Genomic DNA, 27,518 nt, shown 5'->3' on the forward strand with positions numbered 1-27,518 from the left:
GGTGTGTTGGTCCGGGTATGATTTAAAATAACGTAACTCTATATTTTAGAAGCGGGGAAGTCTCAATGAAAGGCTCTTTTAGAATATCTGAGTGTATCAACATTGCTTCTGTCTTCTCCATAAAACGGCCACTTTATCAAAAGCAAGAGGGTAAGTAAGTAAGAGACGATAAGCCTTGTTTTGCAGGTTTTATAATTAGTTGGACATGACACCTGAACCGATATTACAACTGACTCTTAATTAAAGATGCTACTTTCATCAACATGTTTTTATATTAACAATGTGTCAAATATAAAAACAGTAATCAAAATGGGAAAGGGCTTAAAGTGATAGAACATTACCCCAACCTACCCGAGCTCAACCATTAACTTAAACGTCCACTATGTTCACAAGCTAATAGGAGCACTGTTTAGCATTCTACAGGGCCTACAAGCAGAAACAGAATATTATATTCATAAAGTTCATTTGTCTATAATCACCTGGAATTTAGCTTAAACTGAGCCTTCATACCTACACAGAGAATGCTTCTACTGTTTGTACATACTTTCCAAATAATTAGCATACTAGAAGTCCAGAATCACCAGCTAACCTCTCGGCTGCCGTCTTCACAGAGTGGCCTTTGAACTAGAGATATTCTTCGGGAGCTGGACCGGTACTACTACTACTACCCATGTACTGGACCCTAGGCATGACCTAACAGAAGAGTGAGAGACCGTGGAGAAGGATGCTTGTGAGTGTCGTGCTGAATGAACGCTTAGAGTGACCTGTGGCAGATACTGTAACCGACAATGTGACAAAGTATTTTAGAGTAGATTTCTGTTTAACATGGTTTAAGGTTGGTGATTAGGGTGAGGTTTTTTTATGTATTCATGGTTAGAGGTTACACTGCATAAATAGATGAGGAGTATGGATGGATGGATGGATAGACGTCAGCCTCTTGTCATCTTCCAGTATCCTTAAAGGTGAGCTCCCAGCGGTAAAAATGCACCAAGTCATGCGGTATGAGTATCTAATCTGGGACAACATATTTTATTCTATGAGACTACGCCACTAGTCTCTACTAACTTGACTTGGTGTTGAGTAGGGCTGGGCACGTTAACGCGTTATAAATACAATAACGTAACAGTCCATTAACTCTGACAATGATTTTATCATGCGTTTTTTTGAGCATCGGGAGGGGCTTAACACTGCTGAACACATAAACCGAGAAATCGAGAAAGGTACTGCACTTTTAATGGACATTTTTATTTCAACTCTCTACCAGACGGCGTAGTTGATAATAGCAACACTATTGGTAACCACTATAAACTGGAATGGTCTCACTGCAGTACTACAAGCCTGAAGTACCACAAGTTACAAAGCATTGATGCCATCCGACCAGCTACCCAAACCACCAGTGGGGTGAAACTTCGGCAGACTACTTTGGATGCGGCGTGCAGGAAAACAAAATGTGGAGGAATGGATAAAAAAGTGGATGTTAAAGGTTAATTGCGTCATTGTGAAACTGCTCAAATTGAAACACAAAGTGTTTTTTTTTTTGTGGGATGTACTATGTATTTACTTTAGCTAAAGCTTATACGCTTAAATTAGATGACAAGTACAGGCGCTCAATAATAGGAGACAGAAGTGTCAAACAGGATGTGTTGACCTGTGCTTGACCGACGGAGTAGGAGAAGTCAATAAGCCAAACCAGACTTCACCCCTTGATTGACCCCGGCAGCCTGACGACAAACAACACGTTGTGCGACTTGGAACCAGTGTGACCCCGGCTTTAGGGGAAGTAGCTCAGGTCTTAGGGGGAAGTAGCTCAGCCTTATTAGAACGGACTCGAGTCGGACTCTTTTGGTACAGCTTGGGCCGCGTAGCGTTAGAGTCTCCACATATATGTGCAGAGAATCGCTCATGTAATCTTTTTCTCTTCTAAGTAAATGTTAATCTTTTTAACTTTAATTGATTAACGTGTCGTGATTCTTCTCATCAACGAACTCGAAGGATCAGGGATCCCGACAATTTCTCTTGAAAAAACACTTTCAGAAGTGTCCAAAGGAAATCCACAGGCTTTACAGACTAAGACGTCCCCTGCAGTCCGCTGACAGGGACCCTTACTACTGAACGTAGACGGTTTATGCTATTCCCTGATTAAAGACAAATGTTTCAGAAAAAAAAGATTTATTTACTGTATGTCACAATATTGTTGCTCCAAGAGTGCTTGTTATATTTATTTTTTTGGCTCATAATGTGATTAATTGCTGTCTATCACAGAAAACTGAATTAATCAAGTACATGTTTCTACCTTGCCACAGCACTAGTCTCCAGTCCAATGTGTTGCACCTCTTCATTTCTCAGTGGATATATTAATCCTGTGGAGAAAAGTGTGCTTTGAGAATGGTGCTTCAATTGAGTCAATGACCCAAACCAAAATGATATTGAGTCTGAGAGAGAAAAGAATGGACATTTTTTGGTGAGTGTTTTTCTTTAATGCCCGACAAAAAGTAAAATTTACAAATGCACAAATGCGATCCCTGCTGTGTTCCGTCCTCCTCCTTCATAGCACACCAGGAATGTTCTGCAGCATTTTGCCTTGAATTTGTTGACTTGCAGATATTGTTGATTTGTTGTGTATTGATCGGCGCCCGTGACTACATTCAGTCCTCAGTACTCAGCGATTGCAGTAATCTATGACAGCTTCTATTGAGTGCTCAATCATCTCTTCATATTTTGGGCTAGAGGAAACACTTATGTATCTTGGAAATAATTGGATGCATAAAATCCATATGGTGAGCAATAACGATGTCTATTCATGTGAAAATGTGAGGCGAGTTCAAGAGGGTGCCGGGCAAATCAATATACCATTTTGACAATTTAAAAAGTTTTATAGCGGAAATGCCAATTCAATAATCATAGTCAACGATGAATGAGTAGAAGCGGTCAGCATACTTGCCAAGCTCAAGACATAATGTCATGCACAAAGCTCTTCAGAAATGTGAAACCCTCTTAGTACCCCGTACTCCACATTAGGCCTCTTGGGACTGTGATGTTTGCAGGCCAGATGAGTGAGGATCCCACTCTGGGCAGTTATGTTTGCTGCATCCGGCTGCACGCACATACTTGTAGACAGAGACTGCCTTCAAAGGCCAAGTGTGTAGAATTTGATGGGACGTAATGATGAGCGCACACCACATTGCGCAAAAACGCAAAAAACAGGGAGTTTCATTTCTACACTAGAAACAAAGTGCTGCCACATGTAGGACTCCGTGACGAGAACTCCCTGCATACTTGGAGATAAACAGCTCATTTTGATTTCCTTACTACCAGTTACATCATATCCATAACTATTATCATACCAAATTAGAAATATGAATAAGTCATTTCATTTTTAATCAAGTGAAAAATTCTTTTACAACTAAATGTCCCTTTGCACATCATCCTTCACAGCCACAATCCCCTGTTATAAGACTACCTGAATCCCTCACTTGATATTCATTTGATCAAATAATAGTTGTGTGCACATCTCCCTCCATCTGTCCGATGACACACTTACTTCATGCTTCATGATAAATAATGAGTGACATCTTTTATGTCAGTGACATCATCACCCATCCAAGCACAGCTTGTGGGGTAACGTCTCACGTGATTATACAAAGTATAAACCTGAGCACTGTCCGACCCAAAACTCAATTTTGTCAAAACAGCTTCAATGGCGAATTGAAATGTTTGTGTGTTGTATAAGCTTTGCTTCCATTCCTTTGATTTCATGTGTAACAGCTATAAACTGTCACAGACGTTACGAGAGCTCAAACTCCACAAACAAGAACATTGGGGTTGGGTCAAATAATTCATTTTTCTGGGTCAATACAGCAGCTCAGTAGAATGAATATAAGAAGTGGACGTGTTCACTGCATCACCGCTCACATCTTGGAATACAAGCATTGCCGTGGTGTTGTCATTTTGCAACAGATGCATAGAAATGACGGTGGAAGATCAGCTGTAGCGTCCTGTCAATCACAGCAGCTCCGCCCTGCTTTACGGCTCATTCTCTCTAAATGGACCCTCGTTTACTAAATGAACATGCTGTGTTCAAGAAGACTTGAACTAGAGATTGAGACCATAAAGTCATGTTTACAATGTTTAAAATCAAGAAAGAAGTAGAATCTGCATGCACTAAAGTCAGTCTTCTTCTTGCAACAACTAGTTATAATACATCCAATGCATTTGATATCAATAATTCATAAAACGACAGCAGTAAGCAGAATTAGGATGAGAAAGCTCCTACTAATCACAATAATTTATGCCAGAAGTAATATTGATGACGGCTCCAAAACCCCCCATCATACCCCCGACCCCCAAGGGACCACACAGCCTGCAGGTCTGTGTATGTGAGAGTGTCGGTCGATCTCTGCGTCAGCCACCTGATTGACTGCCGACCCGTCCGGGTGTTCCCCGTCTCTTGCCCGATGGGTGCTGAGTGACTTATATTAATTTAACAAAGGAAAACATTAAACAAAAACAGGATAACAGAATATTGTATGGTAAGAAATGTTTTATTCTTTCTATCCTCAAGTATGAAACATCTGTAAACAATAAACTAAATGTGAATGTATACTGAGGATAACCAGAATAAACCTTTTCCTCTCCTCACGATGTCCTGATTGTAGAGGCCACAGGGAACCTGTGAACAAGGACAGTCGCTCCAATTCCATCTGAAATGATGGTGGTTACGCTTCCTCCTCCTCCACCTTTTCCTCCTCCACCCCCCTTACATGTGTTTTGAATGTGTTTAGAGTCTTCAAAAAAAGAAATAGATAAATGGATCTAGGGAACATTTGTTTCACATGTAGGCTTAGTGTTTTAGCAATGGAATAAAGAAAATCTGTGTGTCTATATGTGGCTGTACAACTACATATATATATATATATAGGGTTAGGGTTATATAGTTATATATTTATTCTCGGCGGATTATAGGGAATTTAGTCTGCAACAACAACCAGTACAGGATATTACTGAAACCCAACAGGTGAATGTACTAAATCACCTCTGCACCAGGATAGTGTTCCACTACTGATGAGCTACAGTAAGTGATCTACTGATGAATGAGCCCGTCTAAGTACATATTCCTACTTCTTTCAAATTATTGTTCAGTTTTCATCTTATTTTTGTCAAGAAAAGAAAAAAACAAATATTTGTTGTTTTCAGTTGGACGGCTGCGGCTAAATGTTGAAGGCATCTTAATGACTCCAAAGAGTTCTGGTGATTTAAATGCTTTGATCAACTCTTCATCAACACACTGCTACATAGTGGATTAAAAGCACAGTGATCGTTACAACAAAAACAATGTGGTGTGAAAGGTTTGATTTTAAAAGGCGTTGTCTTGCAGAAACAGAATGAAGCTTCGATTTTGTTTTGATTCTGCTCCAAACATCAGATGGAGACAGAGGTTTTTCATTCCCAGATTATAATTGACTCTCTTTCTCCTCATCTCTCTGCACCTTGCTGTATTTTAGCTTTCAGCTGTGAAATGGGAGATCATCCAGATCCACTCGGGTGGAAAATAAAAGCCTTTCAGTTCAATTAGACTGCATAACAACATCAATCCTCCAGATAGAGATCACCATGCTGTGTGTGTGGTTGGGGGGGGGGGGGGGGCGGGGGTCTCATAGCAGTGTGGGTTTAATTCATTCTGCTGTGATTGTTACTTCCGTGATTTAGTTCATCCTGCTGCGTTGCATGATCCGGTTATTTACCTGTTTATTCATTTCTCCACGTTTTTTCATCTTTAACAACCAAAATTGCTTTGACACTTCACAATGCTTTTTACTTTTTGGGAAAATGTACTTTTCTGAGACAATATTTTGGTTAGTTTGGAGCAAATGAACATTGAATCTCTGCATTACAACCAAAAATTGGCACAGCCAGTAAGCCCCAGTAGGAGAACGTACTTATATAATCTCTGGTTCAAATTTGAATTATTCATTCACGGGGATCTTGGAATAAGGCAAGTTATATTCCTGCTGCTTGGTTCTCTTGATCAGATTCTAATCAATATTGTGTGCATTGTAACATGCTTTTTCCTTTGACATGAAGTGTTTCGGTAGTTTAGTAGTTTAGTTTGGTTCGATTAGTCTGGACCAAGTGAGTGATCTCAGCAATAAAGGGCAATAAGTTACGTTGTTTATCTTCATATTGGCTGAGGTGAAAAAACTCAGCTGTGTCTTGCACAACAAACCATCTAAATAGACAAGAAAAGTTGTGGATGAAATCCACCAATCTCCTGATTGAAAGACTCCCGAACTCTGAGCCACATACTTGCTGCAAAGCAAAATTATGAGGTCATATAGGTTGAAGGACACAGGCAGGAACGACTTCCGGTGCTGCCCTGTAGCGCATCTTGGTGGAATTGGTCTTACAATGAAGATGGAGTTGGTGGCAGACATGTCCAAGATGATACGTAGCTTGGACAGCATCCTTCTATCTGACCACGCAGTGAGGGAGTGCAGCTTCCCCCTTTTTGGGGGGGATTGTGGATCACTTTGTTGAGTTTATTGGCGTCCATAATACCCTCGGCCTGCGGCCCCACCGCACAAGCAGGGTAGCATCCACCATCTCCATATTGTCCAGCATATGTTGAAGGGCCTCAGTCTCCTAAGAAATAGAGACGGCTCTGACCCTTCTCCTAGAAGACTTAAAAGGTCTTAGCTCCGGTTTATTGTCAATGTGTACTTTGAAGTACTCATACTCCCCAAATAATGTTCACGCTGACGTGACGTGTCCTTCACTGATTTGTTACAGTCCAACCACGTTACTGCTCCCAGCTAAACCGACCGCAGTGTGTATATCAACTCCTACCTTTCCACGCCGTAACGCACATGCCCAGTGTACGTTAATGGTAATGTGATATACGTTTGCCGTGAGGACGCAGATCACCTCGAAAACGCGTACATATTGAACCCACGAAAAACAACGGGCCGGTTTGGATGTTGTCACTCCACTCACAGGAAGATTAATTATTATTAAATGTATAGCTGGAGATAACACATACCATAACAGAGGGGGTCAACCCCAGAGCTGTGCTGTTAACCTCAGTGGAGCTCATCTTGGCCTATACCCTAGGACATACACTTGAGTCCCCAACAGATAATCTGGAGAGTGATGCTTCTTTAAACCAGCTGACCTGAGTCACAATGTGTCTCTGTTCAGAGAGCTCTGACTCGCTGTCGTTAAAAGCAATACAGACAAGACATTATTGAAGTTTTTCCAACAGCATCCTCAATGGGAGCAAAGAGCAAGTTCAGGGGTTTTAATGGTGATGTGGTACTCAGAGCATTTGACACACTGGTGTGAGAATGTGTTTTCAAAGACTGGTACATTGTTTCTATTGTCTGTGAAATCCCACCAACACAGATGGGACTGATGCAAGAGTGACAACGCCTTTAACACGCCAGTGTGCATTTGATTTAATGTGAAGTAAACAATGTCACATCTTCCTTTTCTTTTCCTTTTACCATAAAACTTCTTTTCATGCCTGGTACTTTTACCATCACTTCTAAAAAAAATACTCCTTGGCTTGTCCCCCTCTTTTCCCTACGCAATAATAATAAAAGTGGAATTATAAAAGGAATAGATAAGGAAACATAATATACGTTATCATTCATCCATTCTTTTTATTATGACGTGGTGTAATATTAGAAGCCTTGAATCCACACCCGTTCCCTGGCCCTGTTTTAGTCAAATCTAATCACTTATCTTTATGACTTGATGAAGGAGGGCTCATTTGGTTTTATTCATGAAAACTCCCATTAAAGCCCATTAAATTGGGACTATTTTAACTAATTGATATAGTTATGCGAACGAGACGTCATCTTATGAGAAATCTTCAGAAACATATTACATATAGGCAAGTAGAACAAATAGTATTAATGTGAGCTTGCTAATAAGCATCATCAATGGGTCTCATGACACGGGACACTTGGGGAGCTGTGGAATGAATCCATCATCTCCAGCCTGAAGAAGTGGCGCTCACACACCTCACCGCTACGTGAGATCTCAGGAACAACTGGAGGAAATTCTTCACATTTAGCACAAACACCCATCTGGATGAACTGATTAGATGTCGAAGGTCAAAGGTCACCGTGACCACATAAGAGCTCTTTGGACAGGAATCTAGAATCTCACAGCCAATTATGACAATTTCCCCCTAATATCTAGCAGGATGAAATAGTTAAGGGATGGTATTTTGGACAGATGATGTAAACTGCATAAAGCCATGCGCTGGTAAAAAGAAACCATGTATGTCTGTAGTGTGTAGAGTGTCACATTCAGGGATGTCATCCTGCATTGAGGAGCAGACTTCCCATTGGATTTCCATAAGTTAATAAAAAAAGAAAAACCTTGTACACAATATAACGAATTGCTGTACATTTTTCAGTGGATTTACAACAGCATCCTTACAGTATTTCATAACAGTTTGCATGTAAATGAAGAGTTGATTCCTTTCTTTTAACCATAGTGATAACTATAATGAATATGTGATACTAATCAGCCGACTGCAGAACTGCTGTTTAGCAATGTGATGATGTTCAAAAGGAAGTGGAGACCTGGAAAAGCAAACGTTTTTCTCCAAGACGAAGAAGAAGAGAGTTAGTCAAATCCTGTGTCACTGTCATTATTTATTTGTCTTTTAAACATTCAGTACCTCTTCGCTTTTGCAATACAAATGTTCCAAGTATTATTCGTCCTACAGAGTCAGCTGTATATACTGTATATGTTTGAAGACAATTAGTAAACAATTTTTTACAATTAGTAAAAACTGTTAATATTGTACTGTACATGAATGCTCTACGTTTCTTTGTCATTGTGCGGAATTACATACAAAAGTAGCAGATTGCTTTACCCTCAGGGGTAATATACTAGTATATAAAGTACAATTACCATAAAATGTACATATTCCAGTATCAAATTGAGTAATGCAATATACATTAATATTCTATTAAAACAAATTACAGTAGATAGTAGTAAATGACAGTAAGTTGCGTGCATTTGCGTTTTGTGGTGAAATTGTTTATAAGGATTTCTCATGTATAAATCTTCCTATGGGCGGCACGGTGGTGTGGTTATTAGCACTGTCGCCTCACAGCAAGAAGGTCTTGGGTTCGACTCCACTTTCAGTGTGGAGTCTGCATGTTCTCCCCGTGTCTGCGTGGGTTCTCTCCAGGTTCTCTGACTTCCTTTCACAGTTCAAAGGTTTGACGATGGATGGGTGGCTGGATATCTTAAGAAAGCCCAGATAATTCACACGTTCTCTCTCTCTCTGCCTCAGGAACACACACACACATTTTGTCCTCGGAATTCTATTGATAAGATCTGAACATATCTTATAAATCAATCAGTCAGCTCTCTTCCCATAGCATCTGGAACCTGTACAAGAGATTAATTATCATCATTAAAAATGAATATTAATTCCTATCTTGCCATCAAGTTTGGATTAGGAAAGATGAGATCAGCCACCACCACAAATATCACTTTTTATTAACTGTTCAATCAAAACATAGTTACGCATAATGTAACCGAGCATGAAGTCCTTGTGATGCCAACTTTCTTTTCAAACTAACACGGTGTATGGACATAGCATCATGTGATGTGATGAGTTCTTGTGTTTTGAAAAGGCTTAATGAGCTCTGTCCCCACTAATAAATTAAGTGTGTCTATTGAAAGTAACCTTTAACATTGGAAACGTAACCTGAATTGGAAAAGGAATCCGTGTCTTTAATCCTTTTGTAAGCTAGCTGTCACGTTTTGGTTATTGTAGCACTTGTTCCAGCGGACTTCTTAGACCTCTTCTCAGCCTTGTTGGAAACTTAAAAGTGAACTTTGACCTGTCCAACGGGCGGGAGGAACAGACTTAACATGCTTTGCTGTTGGGAGTTTTAGGCAAAATTGTGTGAGGTTTAGCCGTGTGCTAGCTGTGTGGCGACACAATAGCATCGTTCTATTGAGTACGTAGATTATAAATCGATCAAGCGCTCGTTACCGTCTCCACTCAAACCGCTCATCTCCGTGACCAAACGGAGGTGGAATGTGGTTCATGTGGTGGAATGAAGCTGAAACTAATAGGTCCAATCCCAATTTCTGGTCAAAACCGAAATTTCAATTATGAATAAATCAGTTCTTTCAGTTCCAGATGGAACCACGATCTACGGAGACCAGCGAGGCGAGAAAGCACAAAAAAGAAGAAGCTGACTTAGTGATGTGCATTAATAAAACGTGGATTATTGTAGAAAGAGAGAGTGAGAGCGTGAGAGGAGCTCGGTGTGTCCTAAGAAGTCCCCCGGCAGTCTAAGCCTATAGCAGCTTAACTAAGGGCTGGTCCAGGCTAACCTGAGCCAGCCCTAACTATCAAAAAATGTTAAGCTTATCTAAAAGAGCTGACCGAATCTGCCCCCCAGACTCAAAGTGGAAGCTGGTTCCACAATAGAATTGAGGTTCAAAATACTTTGGAATGGGTTTCACTTCTCAGAATTTCATAGCTCAGAATATCTAAGACATCTTTGTAGCTATGGCCCTGTCTGTGGATTATGAGACAATAGGCCTCTGGGACACGATGACATGTAAAAGGCCTCCACCACATCTCCTACATGGGAGCAAGACACACGTACAGTAAAATCAATGAATCGATCAAACTTCTTTTGGGACTCAGGATCGAGATGAGACTAGATAATAAAAAACCTTAAAAATAACAAAAATATAAAATAGCACAGCGCAGAGCCCAGTGCCTTACAAAAAGACAGCTGTGCTGCAAGGGTGGTGTACTTATTCTCATGTCTAAATATAAAACAATTCATTGTTAGTCATTAAGCCGGTAAATACATTTAAGATTTCTTGTTGTTTGTCATTCCGTGGTGGTTGTGAGTCTCTGTGCAGCTCATTTTCATCTCTATTTATGTTGGTCTTTGTAGTCTCTTTGTGGATCACCTGATACTTGCTTACCAAGGGAGATTAACAAATGTCTGGGGATTAAGAGAAGGGAAATTGTTGCCAAATCAGTGGCGAGAATAAGAAGCCAACACCCCAAAGTACCCGTCGTGTCGGTCACACGTGTCCTGCAAGCTTCTGCCTTTGTTTGCACTTTCATCTAAAGTGGTGTGAATCTTCTGCTTTTGTACCGGCTCACTAATTAGAGAGGGAGTGCTATTTTCAGGATGTGTGCCAAACCATGTGGAATGAGACACAAGTCACAGTTAACTGGTCTTTAAAGAGATTGTTGTTTCAACTAAAAAAAAGCTTTTTGAGTAAGTTGGATGCAATGATCAAAACCAAAGTCCAGAAAGGGGTGTGACTACGCCCCCTGGTTATAAACAATCTATTATCACACCCGCAATCCGTCGATGATGGTGTACAATCGACTGCTAATAAAAGCGTGGCGTTCATCTTTGATTGCTTCATGCCATGGATCCTCATGCGTTTAGGATATTCCTATTATTAAAGTATATTTACCACTTGTCCAATTTAACCTTCATATTATTGTTGTGTACACTTTTTATGAAATTCTGAAGAATGTAAAGCAAGCTGAATAGCTAACGTGCTTTGTTGTTGAGGTAAATCATAACAGTGATCAGAAGATGTCTCCCAAGTCATAAATACATTTATATGTTATTGTGTATAAAAAGAAAAAAAGGCATCTCATTCAGTCTTTTATTTTTTTTAAATGTATAATGCTTTCTTGCATTCATTTTCAATTTAATTTATTCATTTAATTGCCCTTTTCCAATATACACCCACTCCCTCTTTTCCCACTACTTCTAATACTAATAATAGCGTCTTTACAAATGTATTTTCTTATTTCCTTTTCATTATGCAAACAAGGTGGTTGTCATTCAAGGTGTTTCATGAGACTAACTTACCACCTGATAGTTCCTGATTAACATTATGTCTTTTTTGCAAGAGATATCTTATTTCTTTAATTTAGTTTCCATTTTACCCGTCAAATGTAAGTCACAAACGCCCAGTAAAAGTTGCGTTTCTGAGGAAATTGGACCTGTAACAACATTAAGAGCAAAACAATCGTAAACATTACTCATTTTATAGTGTTTATTTATATTGTACTTGTTACTTTACTGCTTACTAATCATTTTACTGATTTATGAACGTCGTGAACTCTGTGAGGTTAGTTAGCTGTAGTGGTGTTAAGATATACGGTTCACTATGGTGAAGACAAACACACAGACTTCAAGCCCCAGAATGCATAGCGCGCTATGAGAGAGGGGCGGGTCAGGATTGGTTGATTGCATGACACGTGACATATCCGGCATCTCCCCGCTGAGTGGCGTCCTGTCTCCGATGCGTTAGCCTGCTTTTTTGTCTCCAGACGCTTCAGAAACGGCAGAGTCTCATCCGGGAAAACCAGCTCTACATCACGGTACGTTCACCGGGAGCTTCCACCGACCCCCCCGCGGCGGCAGCGCGTGTTCGGTCGGAGCGCAGTGTTTTGTAACTTTGGCCTAAGTGGTGAGCAAAGGTATCGGTTAAAGTCGATACGGTCACTCGGTGCGCCCGCGGGACATCGACTCCTGTTCCGGTAAGCTAGAATCCCAATGACGACTAAGTCCCCGCTTCCCCGCCTTCTCATTAGATCTCTGTTTGTTGCTCGGCGATGGCTGTTAACGGCAGGAGGGAACGTCCATGTTTATAACGCCTCTCAGTGCGCGTGCTGATGACCGTGAGTGCACACGCGCCGATCCGCTATTCACCGAAAGTCTCACTTCATGTGTGCGATGACGAAACTCAGCAAGTTGCGAGTAAAACTCACTATGTATGAACAATATGTAAAAAAAAATTTAAAAAAAAAGTTAAATCTAGTCAATGAATAAACGATCAACAGTGTCTCTAATTCAGTTTGTAGCTTTTAAATGACACCTGGACGCACTAACTAATGTTCCAGAGTTCATGGCCTGTACTGAACTTTATTTAACACTTCATACTACTATTTTTTTCAACACTTAAGAATTCCTCTTCATCAGTGTAATGTATGTGTGCTAACTTTCGCATTATTGAAGTAGTTTTGTTGTCCGCAATGTTTCAAAATTCAATAAGAAAATCCCTTTTGAGGGCAACTTCCTGGTTGGCCCACAAGAATCCATCTCAGCTTCACTGTGTTTCCCTTCTTGCAGTCCAAGATCCGTCATGAATTTCTTCGTGGAGACCATGCAGGTCCTCCTGCTGTCCATCTGGTACAACGTGGAATCTTTCATCCACCTCTTCGTGCCTAAAAGAAAGAAGAACATCGCCGGGGAGGTGGTGCTGATCACGGGCTCCGGTAGCGGGATCGGCCGCCTCATGGCTCAGGAGTTCGCGGCTCTCGACACCGTGCTGGTGTTGTGGGACATCAACCAAGAGGGCATGAAGGAGACGGCCAGGCTGGCCAAGCAGAGCGGCGCCAGCAGAGTCCACCACTACCTGTGTGACTGCAGCGACAAGAACGAGGTGTACAGAGTGGCCGACCAGGTGAGCACCGGTTCCACCTGTGCCCCCCCCGACTTACTGCGTGGATGACGGACACACTTAACCGCAGGAGGCTTATGTTTGTTGTTGATGTGCCGAGGAGGCTCACACACACATGCTGCTACTGAGAAAAAGCTCTAGACTGTCGAGTGTGGATTTGAAATGTTGTATAGTTACTTGAATCCGATGTGCTAATACAGTCACGACTAAAAAGCATTGGGTTAACGTGGCTAGCAAAGTGTTGCTAACCGTAGCACTCTGATAGCACCTAGCACCGAGCTAATCCTACGCTAAACATGACCTAAAGCTGGCTACTACGTCAAGAAGGTGGTGTTTGAACCACTGGTCCTCATCAACAGGTGTTTTCACATGATCACAAAGGCGGAGTCAGACTTCGCCAACAGTGAAGCGTGTGTAACAGTATGTAAATCAGGGCGTTGCCCGGGCGCCACCATCCACATCCTGGTCATCAACCGGTTGTGCCTAATGGATCATGGGAGTGCGATAGTGCAGCTTTACGCCGTCTGCTGTGGAAGTCCATTAGCTGTGTGTGTGTGTGTGTGTGTGTGTGTGTGTGTGTGTGTGTGTGTGGACGTGAGGCAGGGGAGGGGGGGGGGGGGACTGTTGTGTAAACAGACACTTGATTGACTGGATGTGGACTGCAGTGAGCGCACAGAGCACGATCTGAACAGCCAGCTGGCTTCAAATGCTAATAACCCTTAACACAATGATAAAGGGAACTCATTGTGTCCACAGGAACCAGGAACACGGCCCAGGCGCTGTGTGTTACTGTCTGCGGTTTCATCTGCTCTACACTTTGACGTCATGAGAGCACATGCTGTTTTTTTTGTCAATCAAAGACCGCAAACTATTACTCCAGTTAGACGGAAAAGCGCGGAAAAGGAAGCAAAGTTACAGACGTGTAGTTTCCGGGCTCAGCGGCCCAATGATGCCCTCCAGGAATCAGCGTCAAATATGTCACCAGTGTCAAGCAGACACCTCATGCTGAGTCCATAAAGACACAACCGCGTGTTTATATGCCAACACTGAAGACAAGCAGTCAGGAGCTGGCAGTAAATAGGTACTAAATACACATGAAGTACACAAACGATCCTCGTGTCCTCCATAGCTCCTCTAACGAGTTACCAGCGAGGGGGGAGGGAAGCTCCGCTCATGGGAGTACAAACGTGCAGCCGAATGGCTTCAATATATTTAATAAAATAGCAAACTGAGTGGAGGTGACTATTGGAAACTTCCTCGTCGTCATCAAGCCTGAGGGGAGGCGATTACCCTGCGGACGCGTTTCCTTCAGTCAGTCCATCCAGTGACTGTGTTTTATTGCTGTATTGTAAAGATAGCAGTATCACAAAATAGAGCAATTAGTATAGTGTACTTTTAGCGTAGTTTTCAGGGATCAACAAAAATATGACTCCCGTCTCTCAGCCCCTGTCCTTCCAACAAACCTTCACCCCCCATTCATACCAACACCGCGTGTCCCAGGTAACGTAAATGACAGAGGAAAGAACCAAGTGTCCCCTCCACAGAGCAGCAGGTAGAAGCAGCACTGGAGGTGCTAATACAAGTATGCCGTCTGTCGAGGGATATCTTGATCAGGATATCATTCTTTTACCATCCCGCTGTTTGAAGTTATCTTTCCCTTTTATCCGCAGTCCCACTGGCGTGTAAGAGGGCAAGGGTCAAATTCCTCTTGCAGCCAGCATATAAAACCTTCACCTTGGAACACCCGGTGTGCATGTGGACACGTGTGATGTTTTGAGGCTGTGCCTGTAGAGATCTCCTGCCAACATGTGTTTGACAGCGCTGCACACCGGCTGGGATCACCAGCCTGATTCACGCCTTAATTATTCTGCTCATTGTCTTTCTGTTTTGGTCCATTGAATCATTGCAAAAATCTGTGGTGCAGTTTGTGTTGATCTCCACTGGTTTGTTCCTACCAGCAGAGAGCACCACGTAAAGACTGTTTTCAAAAACCTCTTTGGGGTTTCACGGTATTCTTTGTTAATTTTGAGGGCCGGCGTTGGGTTGGATGGAGGGCGGGCCAAAGAGCAGTGACGTGTATCTACACCCCCCTCTGATGGGACATCTCCCCCATCCACACCAGAACATACGGCTCTGCCTGCCAGGGCTCCTGATGCTTTGATCCATCTGCCTGCAGCCACCACACATGTTAATTTGTGCTGACCGGGTACGAAGGTCCGCGAGGGTCATCAGGGAATGATCCTGTCTCGCCTCTTGCTTCACTGGGACAAAGCAGCAGACATGTTATTGATTAGCCCAAACTACATGCAGCTAATAGGAGGACGGAGAATTGTGTCACTGACCTCGTATTGGTGCCAAGTAATGAGTTATATGGACCCGTTTACTATGAAGCACTATGATTGGCGGTGACGTGATTTGTTCACGTGTAAAACATTTATATTATACAGCCTCTATATGAGGAAATCCACAAATGTGTCAGCGAGCTCTCCAAGCTAGTAGCTGAAGTGCCAAATAAAATGTAACCTTTCTGGTGTTCGGTCTTTGTACAAATGTACCGCGGCTCAAAAAAGGTTTAAAAACACTGCCGTACTTAATTAATTTACTGTTTTATTGAGTCTATAACCAGTTATAAACCGTGGGTTCATTTGGTTTTTCCACTTCAGACACTTTATTTTGTCTGTCAATGTTTAAGAATACAAAATATGAATAAATGATGACCAATTACAAATGCAGCGTGTCGTTTGCTAAGACGCATGAGCTGGTCAGAGACCAATAAGGAGGAAAAAAACACTGCATATGTGAGCTCCTTTCCTTCCTTTACAGAAGGGTGACTGTCCCATACGTCTTGCTCCATTCAGGTTAAGAGAGAGGTCGGGGACGTCACCATTCTGGTGAACAACGCAGGCATCGTCACGGGAAAGAAGTTCATGGACGCCCCCGACTCCCTGATCGAGAAGACGATGGAGGTCAACACCATGGCTCACTTCTGGGTGAGTCCACCACATCAGCACACGGATTAGCTTTGGATCCAATCTCTCGCAGAGATTTTGTCTTGATGGAAGGTGTCCTTTCAGAGGCCGTCAGTCGGTACGGTGTTAGTTCTATATTGCGGTCGCACGAACACAACTGAATAAACTGCTTTTTAGTTTTTGGAACTTCATTTTGAGCAGACCATTTATTTGTTGGTGATGTAGCTCATTTATGCCAACGCAGACGCATGCTTAGATTTGTCCGTTTGGCCGGATGGCTGATGAGGTTTGTGTGTCTCCCTGCTCAGACCTACAAGGCCTTCCTTCCTGCCATGATCGCCAACAATCACGGCCATCTTGTCAGCATTTCCAGCTCTGCTGGACTAATCGGAGTCAATGGATTGGCAGGTGTGTGTTTACTCCTTCTGTCTATATCATGCATGTGTCATTCATTACAGGATCTTTTATATTCAAATGTTTGCTTCCTAAAACAATTCCCATAAAGTGCTGAGACTAACATTTTTGTTTAATTTGTCTAATATTACATTTGAACACATCATCATGTTATAAAAATCATTTGCACATTTTTACTGAAAAGTGCTTGAACGCATCATCATGTGTAAATGCAAACTGTTCACGTTAGCCGTTAGCTTCATTTGAGCTAGCAGGACTTTGCTGCCCACAGTTTGCTAACAGCGGTACATTCAACATCAGAAATCTCAATGTTTCTTGTAAGAATAAATATGTACAGATAAATGTTTTTGCAGCGTTGCCTCGAACTAGCTCTCCGCCTCGTGTTTTGTTTAGCCCAGCTGGAGGGTCCGGGGTTTAGACCCCCCCAGGGAGCTTCCTGTGTTCGCATGTTCTCTCCGTGCTGTTTAGGTTCTCTGGCTTCCTCCCACATTGCAAAGACATGCACAATTAGTTGGTGACTTATTGAATTGCCCGTCTATGTAGGCTGTGGCAGATCTGTCCCCAGCCCGAGGGTCTTTGGGCAGGGTGGGACAGTGAAGCCGCTGTGAGCATGTGAATGTAGTACTCACAGTAAAGCGGGGACCTCGTTTGGTCACCGCTGCCACCAGTGTTTGTGATTGAAAAGCACTTAAGAATACAAAAGAGCTTTATAAGTGCAGTTTGCCGTTTGGTTTTCCAAAATACTAATCGTCCAGTTCACTGCTTCACGTCTGAGTTTAGATGCTGTGAGTCTCGAACTCTGTGTTGCTGTTGAAATAATCGCAACATATTTTCAGAATTTGGGCATCTACTTACTTAGAGTATTGGTATTCATGTCGTCCCTGAAACACTTCACTAAACGTGTTCAGAGTCTCCGCGTCGTCCTGCGGCGTCATGCAGTTCATCCGCCTCTTCTAACACAACATGATGGAAACGCTGCGGCTTGAAAGGCGCGGAGACCTGCTTTGTGTTGCTATTGCAGAACCACGGTGTGTCTGTTTGGGCCCGAATGCCCCTCTGGCGCTGTAAACGGTGGGAATGTATCAGCCAGCCTGCTGGTTTGTTTACCTTGTGCTGCCCAGAGGTGGCATTACTCAGTGAGTCACCAAACACTTCTACTGGGGAGAAATGAACACCGAGTGTACAGCCTGTGTACCCAGAGTGCAATGAGCTATGATTAGCATCTACTTACCAGTGTTTTTACAAACAGGCCTGAAGTAGCTTCCTGAAGGCCTGCAGGGATATCCAGTGGGCAATAGGACCGTATGTAGGAAATGTCCATTTCTATTCATCACCAGAGAGTGCTGCACATGGTGAGGTTTCACTGAATCACAGACGCTGATATTGTAGTTAGCATCCGTTGCAGTGGTGTGACATAAATTCAGTCCATGTCCACCAAGTTTCCCTCTGGTTTCTACCCATAAATGTAAATGGTAAATGGACTGTACTTGTGTAGCTTTATTCTAGTCTCCTGACTACTCAAAGCGCTTTAACACTACATGACATCATTCACCCATTCACGCCCCTATTTACTACTGGCTGATTTATACAGTGTTATCTTGTTTAAATAACAGGGATATTGCATTGGACTTGACTTTGTTAATATTCAAGATGGAATCACTGAAATTATAGGGAACATATCTTGCATAAAGCAGATCGAACTGCAAATAAAAAAATAATTCAGTGTTTTTAAAAACCTCATTCAAGTTTACGCATAAACAATCTATAAAGTGGAGCCATTACTCAATATGCAATATGACAACTGTATGGTATTAAACCGTCACCTACGTTCGTTTCGGGTTCTCATTTTCTCTTCAATAACTGTAATAGTTAATGGAAGATATGTGAGTAGATGCCCTCTCACCCATATTTTTCAGAGATGTGGGTATCTTATCAGTGGTTGTGTAATGTGACCATTGCGCAAGATCGTTGTTATCATCCACCTGCTGTATTGTGAGAAGCACACATGTTACATGGTGGCTATTAATGAGCATGAGTCAGCCCCATCCAACGGACTGAGGAGAGGCCTAATTACTGGACTTATCAGTCGCTAAATTATCATTACACCCGATAAGAGTTCGGTGGTGTGCTAACCGCGCTTTAGCATATGTGAGGCCACGTATGATCATCTCTCTCTCGCCATGATGTCAGACTGCGGTGATTTCATGCAGACTATCGGGGCGCTTCAGGGCAGACAGAATACGTTTTCCCAATCTGAAGAGGCTGCCCTCGTGTGGCGTGTGTCACGGTGGGAAACGGAGCCTTTGGGATGTGATGTCGCTATCAGACGCACTGCGTTGCATTTTACTTTAGTTTCTGCAGCTGCAGTCATACAGTACGTACTGCACGCAGTATGCATTCGGACATAGTACCCTCCAATAACAAGGCACCTTGAACTTTGACCCTGCTGCTCACATATCTGCTCTGGGGTCAGCTTGTTACTACAAAATGGGAGGGGCCATGTTTTATGGGTGTGTCGTCACCATTCGTATCTATACAACCAACGTGATAATGATTGGTCAAAGTTCTTCAGAGATCCAACATTTTTTGTTTGCTTAAAGTGTACCAGGTCGATGTGTTATCTCAGTCATTCCATCCATTTTATTCTGTATATGTTTACTGTACACATGCGACATCTCTGTCCCGAAACCCTCCATCGGCACGGGAAAAGCTATCCAGTAAAGACGTGCTAACTAAAGGCAAAACGTATCTGATCCAAGAGACGGGCAGGAGGTTTACACCGAGAATATTTAGAAGTCATTTGATCAAGGTTGATGGGAGAGAAGCCGTCATAATGTGTATTCAGGAACAAGTTGTCACTGGTTTGTTCTCCTGTGCCTGCAGACTACTGTGCCAGTAAGTTTGCAGCCGTAGGCTTTGCTGAGTCTGTGGGTCTGGAGCTGCTGGCCACTGGGAAGGACGGCATCAAGACCACCATCGTGTGCCCATACTTCATCAACACCGGCATGTTCGATGGATGTCAGACCAAGTAGGTGTCTTCATGTGACGCGTCACTGTATTTCTGCTTCTATCTGCAGGCGTTACCTTTCCAGGTCACCCGTCCCTCTGTCCGTTCCTGTTCAGCAGATATCGCAGCAACGTCTGGAGGGAATTGCTTGTCTTTCCACTAAAGTCCTCCTTTTTATCGGGTTATTTTAAGGGTTATGCGCAATATTACAAAAATGTTGGATAAACCTGGTGAATTGAAGATATGTGGACTGACAAGGATGTAAACGCAAACATGACGTTTTTTGTTTTAAAGTGCATAACTGCACTGCATATTTATGTAAAGTAGGTGATGTCTGTGCATGATGGTTATTCGGCCTGTCACAAGACTAATCATTTGGTAGCGGCTACTAATACCAGTTCAATTCTACAATTTATAATACCGCTTTAATACCAAAGTAAAACAATGCAAATGCCATCAACTCCTTTACTACTGTAACTACTTCTCTACTAAAACTGGAATTCAAGCAGCTCAAAACAAACGTATAACCCTTATATTAGTGGATGTGAGCTAAAGTTATTTATGATGAGAGCTGCAGCCAGCAGCACTAATCCCATCTCAGACGATCCCTAGAACCTCCGAAGGTCTCTAAAGGTTTCTCTCATCATTCCAATGGCTGCAGATGATTGGCTATTATCGCCTCAGCTCAAATCAACCACTCAAGTTATCTCCATCTGCGCTCACATTTATTGTCCACGCGCTGCTGCCCACATACACTAAGCGAGGCTGCCTGCTTCATGGCCACAGCTCAAGAGACCGCTGGGAGATTAACTGACTGTGTACCAGTCCCTCTTATCTCATTGAGCACAGTTGTATATACAATATCGGCCCGAGGTATCTGGAACCAAAAGTAATCCAGGAGTGGTGTATAAAAGAGATTTTATCGGTGCATAAAGTATTACAATACACCGACCCAAGAGACATGAATTAACATGTAGCTGAGTAGACCGATGCGTGAACTATCCGGCACACTGGAGTCCGTACTGTCGTGATGGAGGGACAGCAGAGAGGTCCAAACCGCTTAGACGTGGTGGTCTTCAGCCTGAAGACGTTTCTATCTGCCGTAGTGGAGCCCGTCGTCCGCTTTAAAGCTCGCTGATCAACCATTCTGTCACATGTCCGGGATTCACAACATAGTTTGCTTTAAAGGCTTTAGGAACAGCACGTTTTTTTTCTTCTACATTTTTTGCGGCAAAGGCCTTGTCACTATTTCACTAACTAATATTCAAGTGGCCCCTTTGTCCCTCTACGTCGGTGAGATATTTCACGTTGTCATAGAAACCAATGCGTCTCCTAGTTTCCTACTGAGGAGCAACACGTCAACACAAACTCTACCAGAGGAGCCTCCAGCGCAGGTCTGTGTGGGGACACTGACTCTGGGAGACACGGGACTCAGGGTGTCTGTCTTTTGTTTTTCTTACCTGACCACACACACACACACACACACACACACACACACACAGACACAGACACAGACCGACAGACCCCGGGTCAGATGTCAGAGGTGTTTGGAGACTTGTGTCCGTCTCTATTTCTGTCTCCCTGCCCTCCTCAATGCGACCAGGCCCTGAAGCCACCGGGACACATGCTTCACGCCAAGCCGCCACCCTCCCACCCGTCACACTCGCACCCTTTGGGACAACCAGCCGCTCGCCTCGGTTCCACCGTCTCTGCCGTGTGACAGCAGGGAGGGAGAGCGTGACGGCCGCCGTTAACAGTTGGATGTTTTTGTTTCCCTTGTGTTCATCAGGTGGCCAACACTGCTGCCGATCCTAAATCCAGAGTACGTGGCCAAGAAGATCATTAACGCTGTGCTCACAGACCAGGTCTTCCTGCTCCTGCCCAAGACCATGTACCTCATCACCGCTCTCAAGAAGTGAGTGCTCTTACCTCCTCTTCCTAATGGCTGCACTCATGGTCAAAGTGGTTCGTCTCCACAGGCTCAATGGTGCATCCAACGCACGTGTGTCTGGTCATCGTGGGCTTAGTGTCAGATCTCAAGTAAACATGTGGGACTTCACAGTATTAATGGTTGCACCACCGACACACGGTCACATGAAGGGTGTCTCTGCTAAGCCGTTTAGCCATTGATGTTTATGTCTGGGGATTGAGTGGATTTTTCAAGTGTATAAAACACTTGAACAAAAGTAGTAGAGCGCACATCTACTCGTCTGCCCTTATTGATCTGGCGACACAAAGCTCCTCCACCAGAGATGGTCTCCTTCAGAGGAAACATCTCAGCGCTCCGCTCTACATGTTTAACGTCCGGGTTGCTTTTGTTGTTCATTAGTTTCACAGCATTAGTGATTGTGAGTTACACAGTGTGTTGAGTGTTGTGGTGAAGGAAGTGATGCCCTCACTGTGGGGTAGTTAGTTAGCTGTGGGGTAGTTGGTTAGTTAATTAGCTGTGGGGTAGTTCCATACTACGGCCCCTGAGGCATGAGAAGCGCCGATACAGAAATGTGAAAGCTGGTGTTCCGGGCGGAGGACGAATCCTTCAGACCTTTCCCGTTCGGGGGGGTCGGAGGTCGGGTGGGGGGGGGGGGGGGGGGGGGCAGTGGTAATGACAAGCCGAGCCCATACCTTCCATTTTGGTGTGCATTGGGTACAGATGTTATTGCAAAGGGGTCACAGAGGTGCTGATTGCAGCTTTTACCCCTGTGGCTGTAATCACGTACAACAGCGAGCTGCAGGGTTCTTTTAGTCCGTGTTGGATGCATTTTGTCAGGGTGGTGGAGATTATTTGTGTTACATGGAAAACCAACAAGACCAAAGTGTAAAGTAACTAAATCACATGTCGTCCTTGATTCACTTTTCCAGTTGCCGGCACACTGCGTTTGAGCTTATGGTCCTGATTACCGTTAACTAAAGTTTTGCAATACTTCTCGTTGTGGGAGGGGGCGTGTGGGTGGGGGGGGCGTGGGCAGAGGTCACATGGTGTGCTCATTGGTAGTGATTTGGGAGACCGGTGTTTGAATGAATGAAGGGTGGCGGCGCGTCTGCTGCGTCCCGAGTCACTGGCTGCAACGTGGAAGCTGACGTTCTCCTCCCGTCCCTCCGCCGTCCTCCTCAGTGCTGTGCAGTGGAAGCTGACCTGCCTCCTCTCCTCTTACCTGGGAATGTCGGCCCAGGTGGAGAGCCACGCTGACACCAGTGGCCACCGCAAGTTGCACTAGTGCTTCTCTGCTGTCCGAACGGGGTTATGGCCCGTGTGTCATTTTACAAGTTCGGCTGACTAGCGGCTATTGTGTTTACAACATTTCTTATGTTAATTTATGATATCTGTAAAAAATAATGTCAAAATATATTTTCACATTTAGAAATTACATTTTGACCAGTTAAAACTGAATAAAATATATTAGATATCCTTAGTAAGAATATATACACATGTGCATACATACGAACAATTGAATTACAACATGTTCATAAAGAATTGTGACCTTCCCAAAATCACCATAATTACTTAATTACATCATTTTTAACTTTTTTGAAGTCTTAAATTCAATAACTCCAAACGCACTTATCACTTTTAAGAATATTATCTCCACTGCAAGCGTATTTCAAGTATATAAAATGTTACAATTCCAAGCTGTTTCAATAATTTAGTTTCTACCAGTCACAATTTATAGATATCATGAATGATATCGTAATGTAAGAGAATATGCACATATATCCTCATTACCACAAATGACACTTGACACTTGAAATCCACTATGAACACTTTGATGGGTAAGAATTTAGTTTTATATTTTTTTTTTTTAATCAAAATTCTGTGTGTGTGTGTGTGTGTGTGTGTGTGTGTGTGTGTGAGAATCACAATGCTGATCAAGTGTCCCTGCAAAACACCTATTGAGTGACATTACGTGTTTAATAAAGATTGTTTCATCTGAATCGTGTTACTGAAGAAGTTTGCGGCGTCTCTCAGGCTAAATAAATAAGGCTTCCTTAATGATAGAGATCCTTTCATAAATCCATAATTATATTTATTAGGACCTTGCTTGGGTAGTTAATACGTGAACCTTTTTGTGGTGCTCAACAATTTCAGGTTTGTATTTAGTTTTTGTGTTAACGTTTTAATGTATGCTTGAACCGTTATTGAGTTATATTGAAAGAACAACATTATCATGTTGAATTATCTTAATTTCCACTGACTTTTTATACACTTCACTGCAATGATTCGTTAATTTAAGTTGAATAAAACTCCATATTCACACGTTGTGTTGGTGCGAGGCTATAAAAACACATCAATAATGCAGAAAGTAACGCCTGCAAACTGCTGTGAAGAAACGGAATCATTAAAAGCATTCCTAAAAACCTCAGACCGGGGGGGCGGGGCATCACCTGTGTGGCACTCAGGAATCCGTTAGGGGGTGTGGTTTGCAGAGATATGGAGATTCTGCTCGCGCTCTCAGCCAATCGCTGAGCTGAAAGGTATGATGGCGGAATTACTCCGAAATACTAACACTCGACTGGTGAAACATCAGGAGTCAGGCAGCTGGACCGGGACACACTAGACCGTCCATTATTTTAGTGTGTGATTCACACGCTTACTGCACAGGGTTTTGTTAAGGATTAAACATATTTTGATTTTAATTGAACGATCTATTCGATAAACAAGCTCAGGCGCACAACAAAAATATAACAAAGATAATCGTTTAGTAAATAGAAAAACTAAATGAGCTAGCCGCTAACCGGGGTCGCTACGTCTCTCTGGCTGCTGCACTGCGTGAGGATGACACGCCAAGAAGAGTATTCCTCTCGATTTCATCGCATGAACAAACATTCCAAGGCACATGGACCGTGGAAGCATTACTGATGAACCAGCTCTGCTTCTTTGTCCCCTCATGGAGGACAGAGGACGGACTGGACACTAAAGTGACTCACTATCACCTCGCAAGGTACAAAGGGTACTGCAGGACATGCCGGGGCTAGCTGGTTAGCATGCAACACAATACATGGACATCTGTAATGGTCCACCATATAACCTCTTCAAGTATATTATTCCCTCATGTTCCCACACATCTGTTGGACAAGCTTCTAGTAGTTCTTCAGTCAATGCAAACCGGTTGACCTGTTGTCTTCATGCATTCACTATAATCCAGCTCCACAGAACTAATTCCATCATCCTCTCTGTGAGCCGCTCTCTGATGGTTCTCACGATGGTCATCGATTGTGCGCGGCGCAGATGCTCGCCTCCATTAAGTGATAAATATTACATGCCGTGTAGCCCAGCAGGGGGAGAAAACCAGCATTTGTCTGGTTCCCTTCCCGTCCGTCCGTGTGGTCTTTGCGTTCCCGCCTCTCAGTGTGGTGTATAAATGTGGTCCACACTGCCTGCTGACACTGACTCACATTCTCAAGCATCACTTCAAACCAGTGGATCCCACATCCTGCTTTCACAACGGCCACGAGCTCCGTTATGGCACAACCGTGCGTGGGCGGCTGTCGTTCATCAAAGCCTGACCCGGGGCCGTCTCAGCTGCACCTCTGCTTTGACTTCATCAGCGTGCAGTGACTCACCGGCCGCTGTGGGGCTCTTGTGCTTGTACTGTTCTCAATCATCACTTCACTTTCCAAAGCATTGTCCGTTTGTCTTTTGTAAATGCAACCCATGCGTTTGCCTCGTCATGTACACACACGTGGAGTTCGGGTTAATTGGGTTACACAATCTTTTATCGCTACCAGAGGGGAACAAAATGGAGAAAGGAGACAAATTGAAGGCAACGCCCCCCCCCCTTCCCCATCCCCTCTGATCCAATGAAAAAACAACAGAAAAAATATCAATAACAGACCAGTTTTAGCATTAATAGAACAAAAAAACAAATAGTGGGAAGCCTGGATGGTTTAAGTGAGAGGCGCAGGCTGCTGGGGGGAACATCTGGGTTTATGTAATGGGGGAGTGAAGACCATATGGGACTGGAGGCGTTGTCTTGATGTGGAACATGAGCTGTGAGTGTGAGGATCTGCATCTGTGTGTGTGTGTGTGAATTCTTCAATTGCTACATTGTCGATTACATTATGGTTGATCCTTGCAATGCTGACGGAACAGTAGTCCTTTTGGGCTTTTGGCAAACGTGAGTCCAGTCGTGGACATCAATTTGATTTTGTCGTTCTCCCAAAGATGCCTCGTGTCCCTTCATGCTCCATCTTTAAAGTTCATCAAAGACCATTAAGGGTATATAAAAGTAATCTATAAGTGTTTGTACATCTTATACTTATATCATATGTACAAACAAATCCACCAAAATGTTGATTCGGTCAATCGAACATGGACGGATGAACAGCGTATCTATGGATTCATGTGTCAGCATGTCAACAGATGTGTTACACACCAAGAGCCCGTCTAAGGAGGAGATACACTTCCTAATGTTCTCCAATACAGTGTGAGTGACGCCCCGGGGACCGAGCCGAGACGTAATGGAGTCGGTATATGAGCTGTGCGCTGATGGCCTCCAGCTGCCTGGTGGAGATTCGGCCGAGTACCTGGATCAATGCTTCTTATGAAGCTCTCTGTTTATGAGCAGCGTAAAGCAGGTGTTTACAACAACCAGCAATAACGTTAAAAATGAGCCTTGTGACCAGACCGTCATGCTTTTAAATGTACCCACATCGTGGCTGTGCCGCTGTCGGTTTACGCAATACGTTTCTTTTGTTGTGGCAGGATGTTTGTCATTGATTTTGTACTATGCTGCTTTATGGTGCTGACGCATTTTTAATATGATCCTCAATAAAACACTGGGGGAGATGTTTTATTGGGGGGGGGGGGGGGGGGGTTAGCTGGCTGTTGCTAAGCATCATGTTGAGGGTTTGTGTGGCTGCTTCTAGTTTTCTTCAATAATACGCAGCTGGTTGGGTCATTCCCCAAACGTTGAAATGCTGTGATGAGCAACCCAGTGCAGTGTTCCGGTGCGCAGGTCTCCAGGAAAAATGGCGCCCCTTGGAAACAGTTGTGAGCAAACTGGGAAATTACAACTGAAGATTCCTCCTGATGCTCATTTTGAAAATGCACCACAGGAAGTCCCAACTGCTTTGTCGTGGTCGTGTTTTCCTTCTGCACCCGTGTGTGGCATAATGACGATAAGTGATTCCTGTGATCATGTAGTGCGTCGCGCCAAGAGAGTGTGGCATCACGTCTCTGCTGGTTCTGACTGGGTGGATTCAGGACCGCAGGTTAGAGGAAACTATTGTGGGTCTGTTAAGGTTCAAGGATTGTAGGGAGTTCACAGCTTTGATTGTTGATTATTCTGACGTCCCACTACCCCCCCCCCCCCCCCCCACCCCCCGTGGGCTAGAGCCACCCACAAGCCCCGGATGGACCCCAAAGATGCCTCTCACAGGGATGCAAACTGCGCGCTTTTCGCCGCCTCCCGTTTTTTTCACTCGGTTTGGGTAACTTGTGTGAATCGTGCAGATCCAAAGAGTTTTTTTTAAGGGGGGGGGGGTCTGATAAGAATTTCGAGGGCTTCAATTACCGCTCTCTCTTTTTTTGCGTCACTGCTCTCAGTCGGTGAGAAATTCTTTCCCAAAATCTTTGAATTGAGTCTTTTTGACAATTGTTTTACATTTTTTAAATTCTTTTCTTCAGGAATTTGAAGATG

The 27,518-nt window shown here is 43.4% G+C and overlaps 1 protein-coding gene across 2 annotated transcripts; it reads left to right on the forward strand.

Annotated features, from left to right (window-relative positions):
• Window positions 1–12,261: 12,261 nt before the first annotated feature.
• LOC144383036 (epidermal retinol dehydrogenase 2-like) lies at window positions 12,262–24,100 on the forward strand. 2 transcript variants are annotated; one of them, XM_078098819.1, is made up of 7 exons: window positions 12,546–12,568; window positions 13,167–13,494; window positions 16,350–16,481; window positions 16,769–16,868; window positions 19,758–19,902; window positions 21,671–21,796; window positions 22,994–24,100. In XM_078098819.1, exons 2-7 carry the CDS (start codon window positions 13,174–13,176, stop codon window positions 23,094–23,096), a joined length of 927 nt encoding a protein of 308 aa, XP_077954945.1. In that variant the 5' UTR covers window positions 12,546–12,568; window positions 13,167–13,173; the 3' UTR covers window positions 23,097–24,100. The 2 variants fall into 2 exon arrangements, with proteins under 2 accessions (XP_077954944.1, XP_077954945.1); XM_078098818.1 differs by lacking the exons at window positions 12,546–12,568; window positions 22,994–24,100 and adding an exon at window positions 12,262–12,409 and having other exon boundaries at window positions 13,161–13,494; window positions 21,671–22,287.
• Window positions 24,101–27,518: the final 3,418 nt, after the last annotated feature.

This window comes from Gasterosteus aculeatus, chromosome 3, assembly GCF_964276395.1.
Source record: "Gasterosteus aculeatus chromosome 3, fGasAcu3.hap1.1, whole genome shotgun sequence".
NCBI classification, from domain to species: domain Eukaryota; kingdom Metazoa; phylum Chordata; class Actinopteri; order Perciformes; family Gasterosteidae; genus Gasterosteus; species Gasterosteus aculeatus.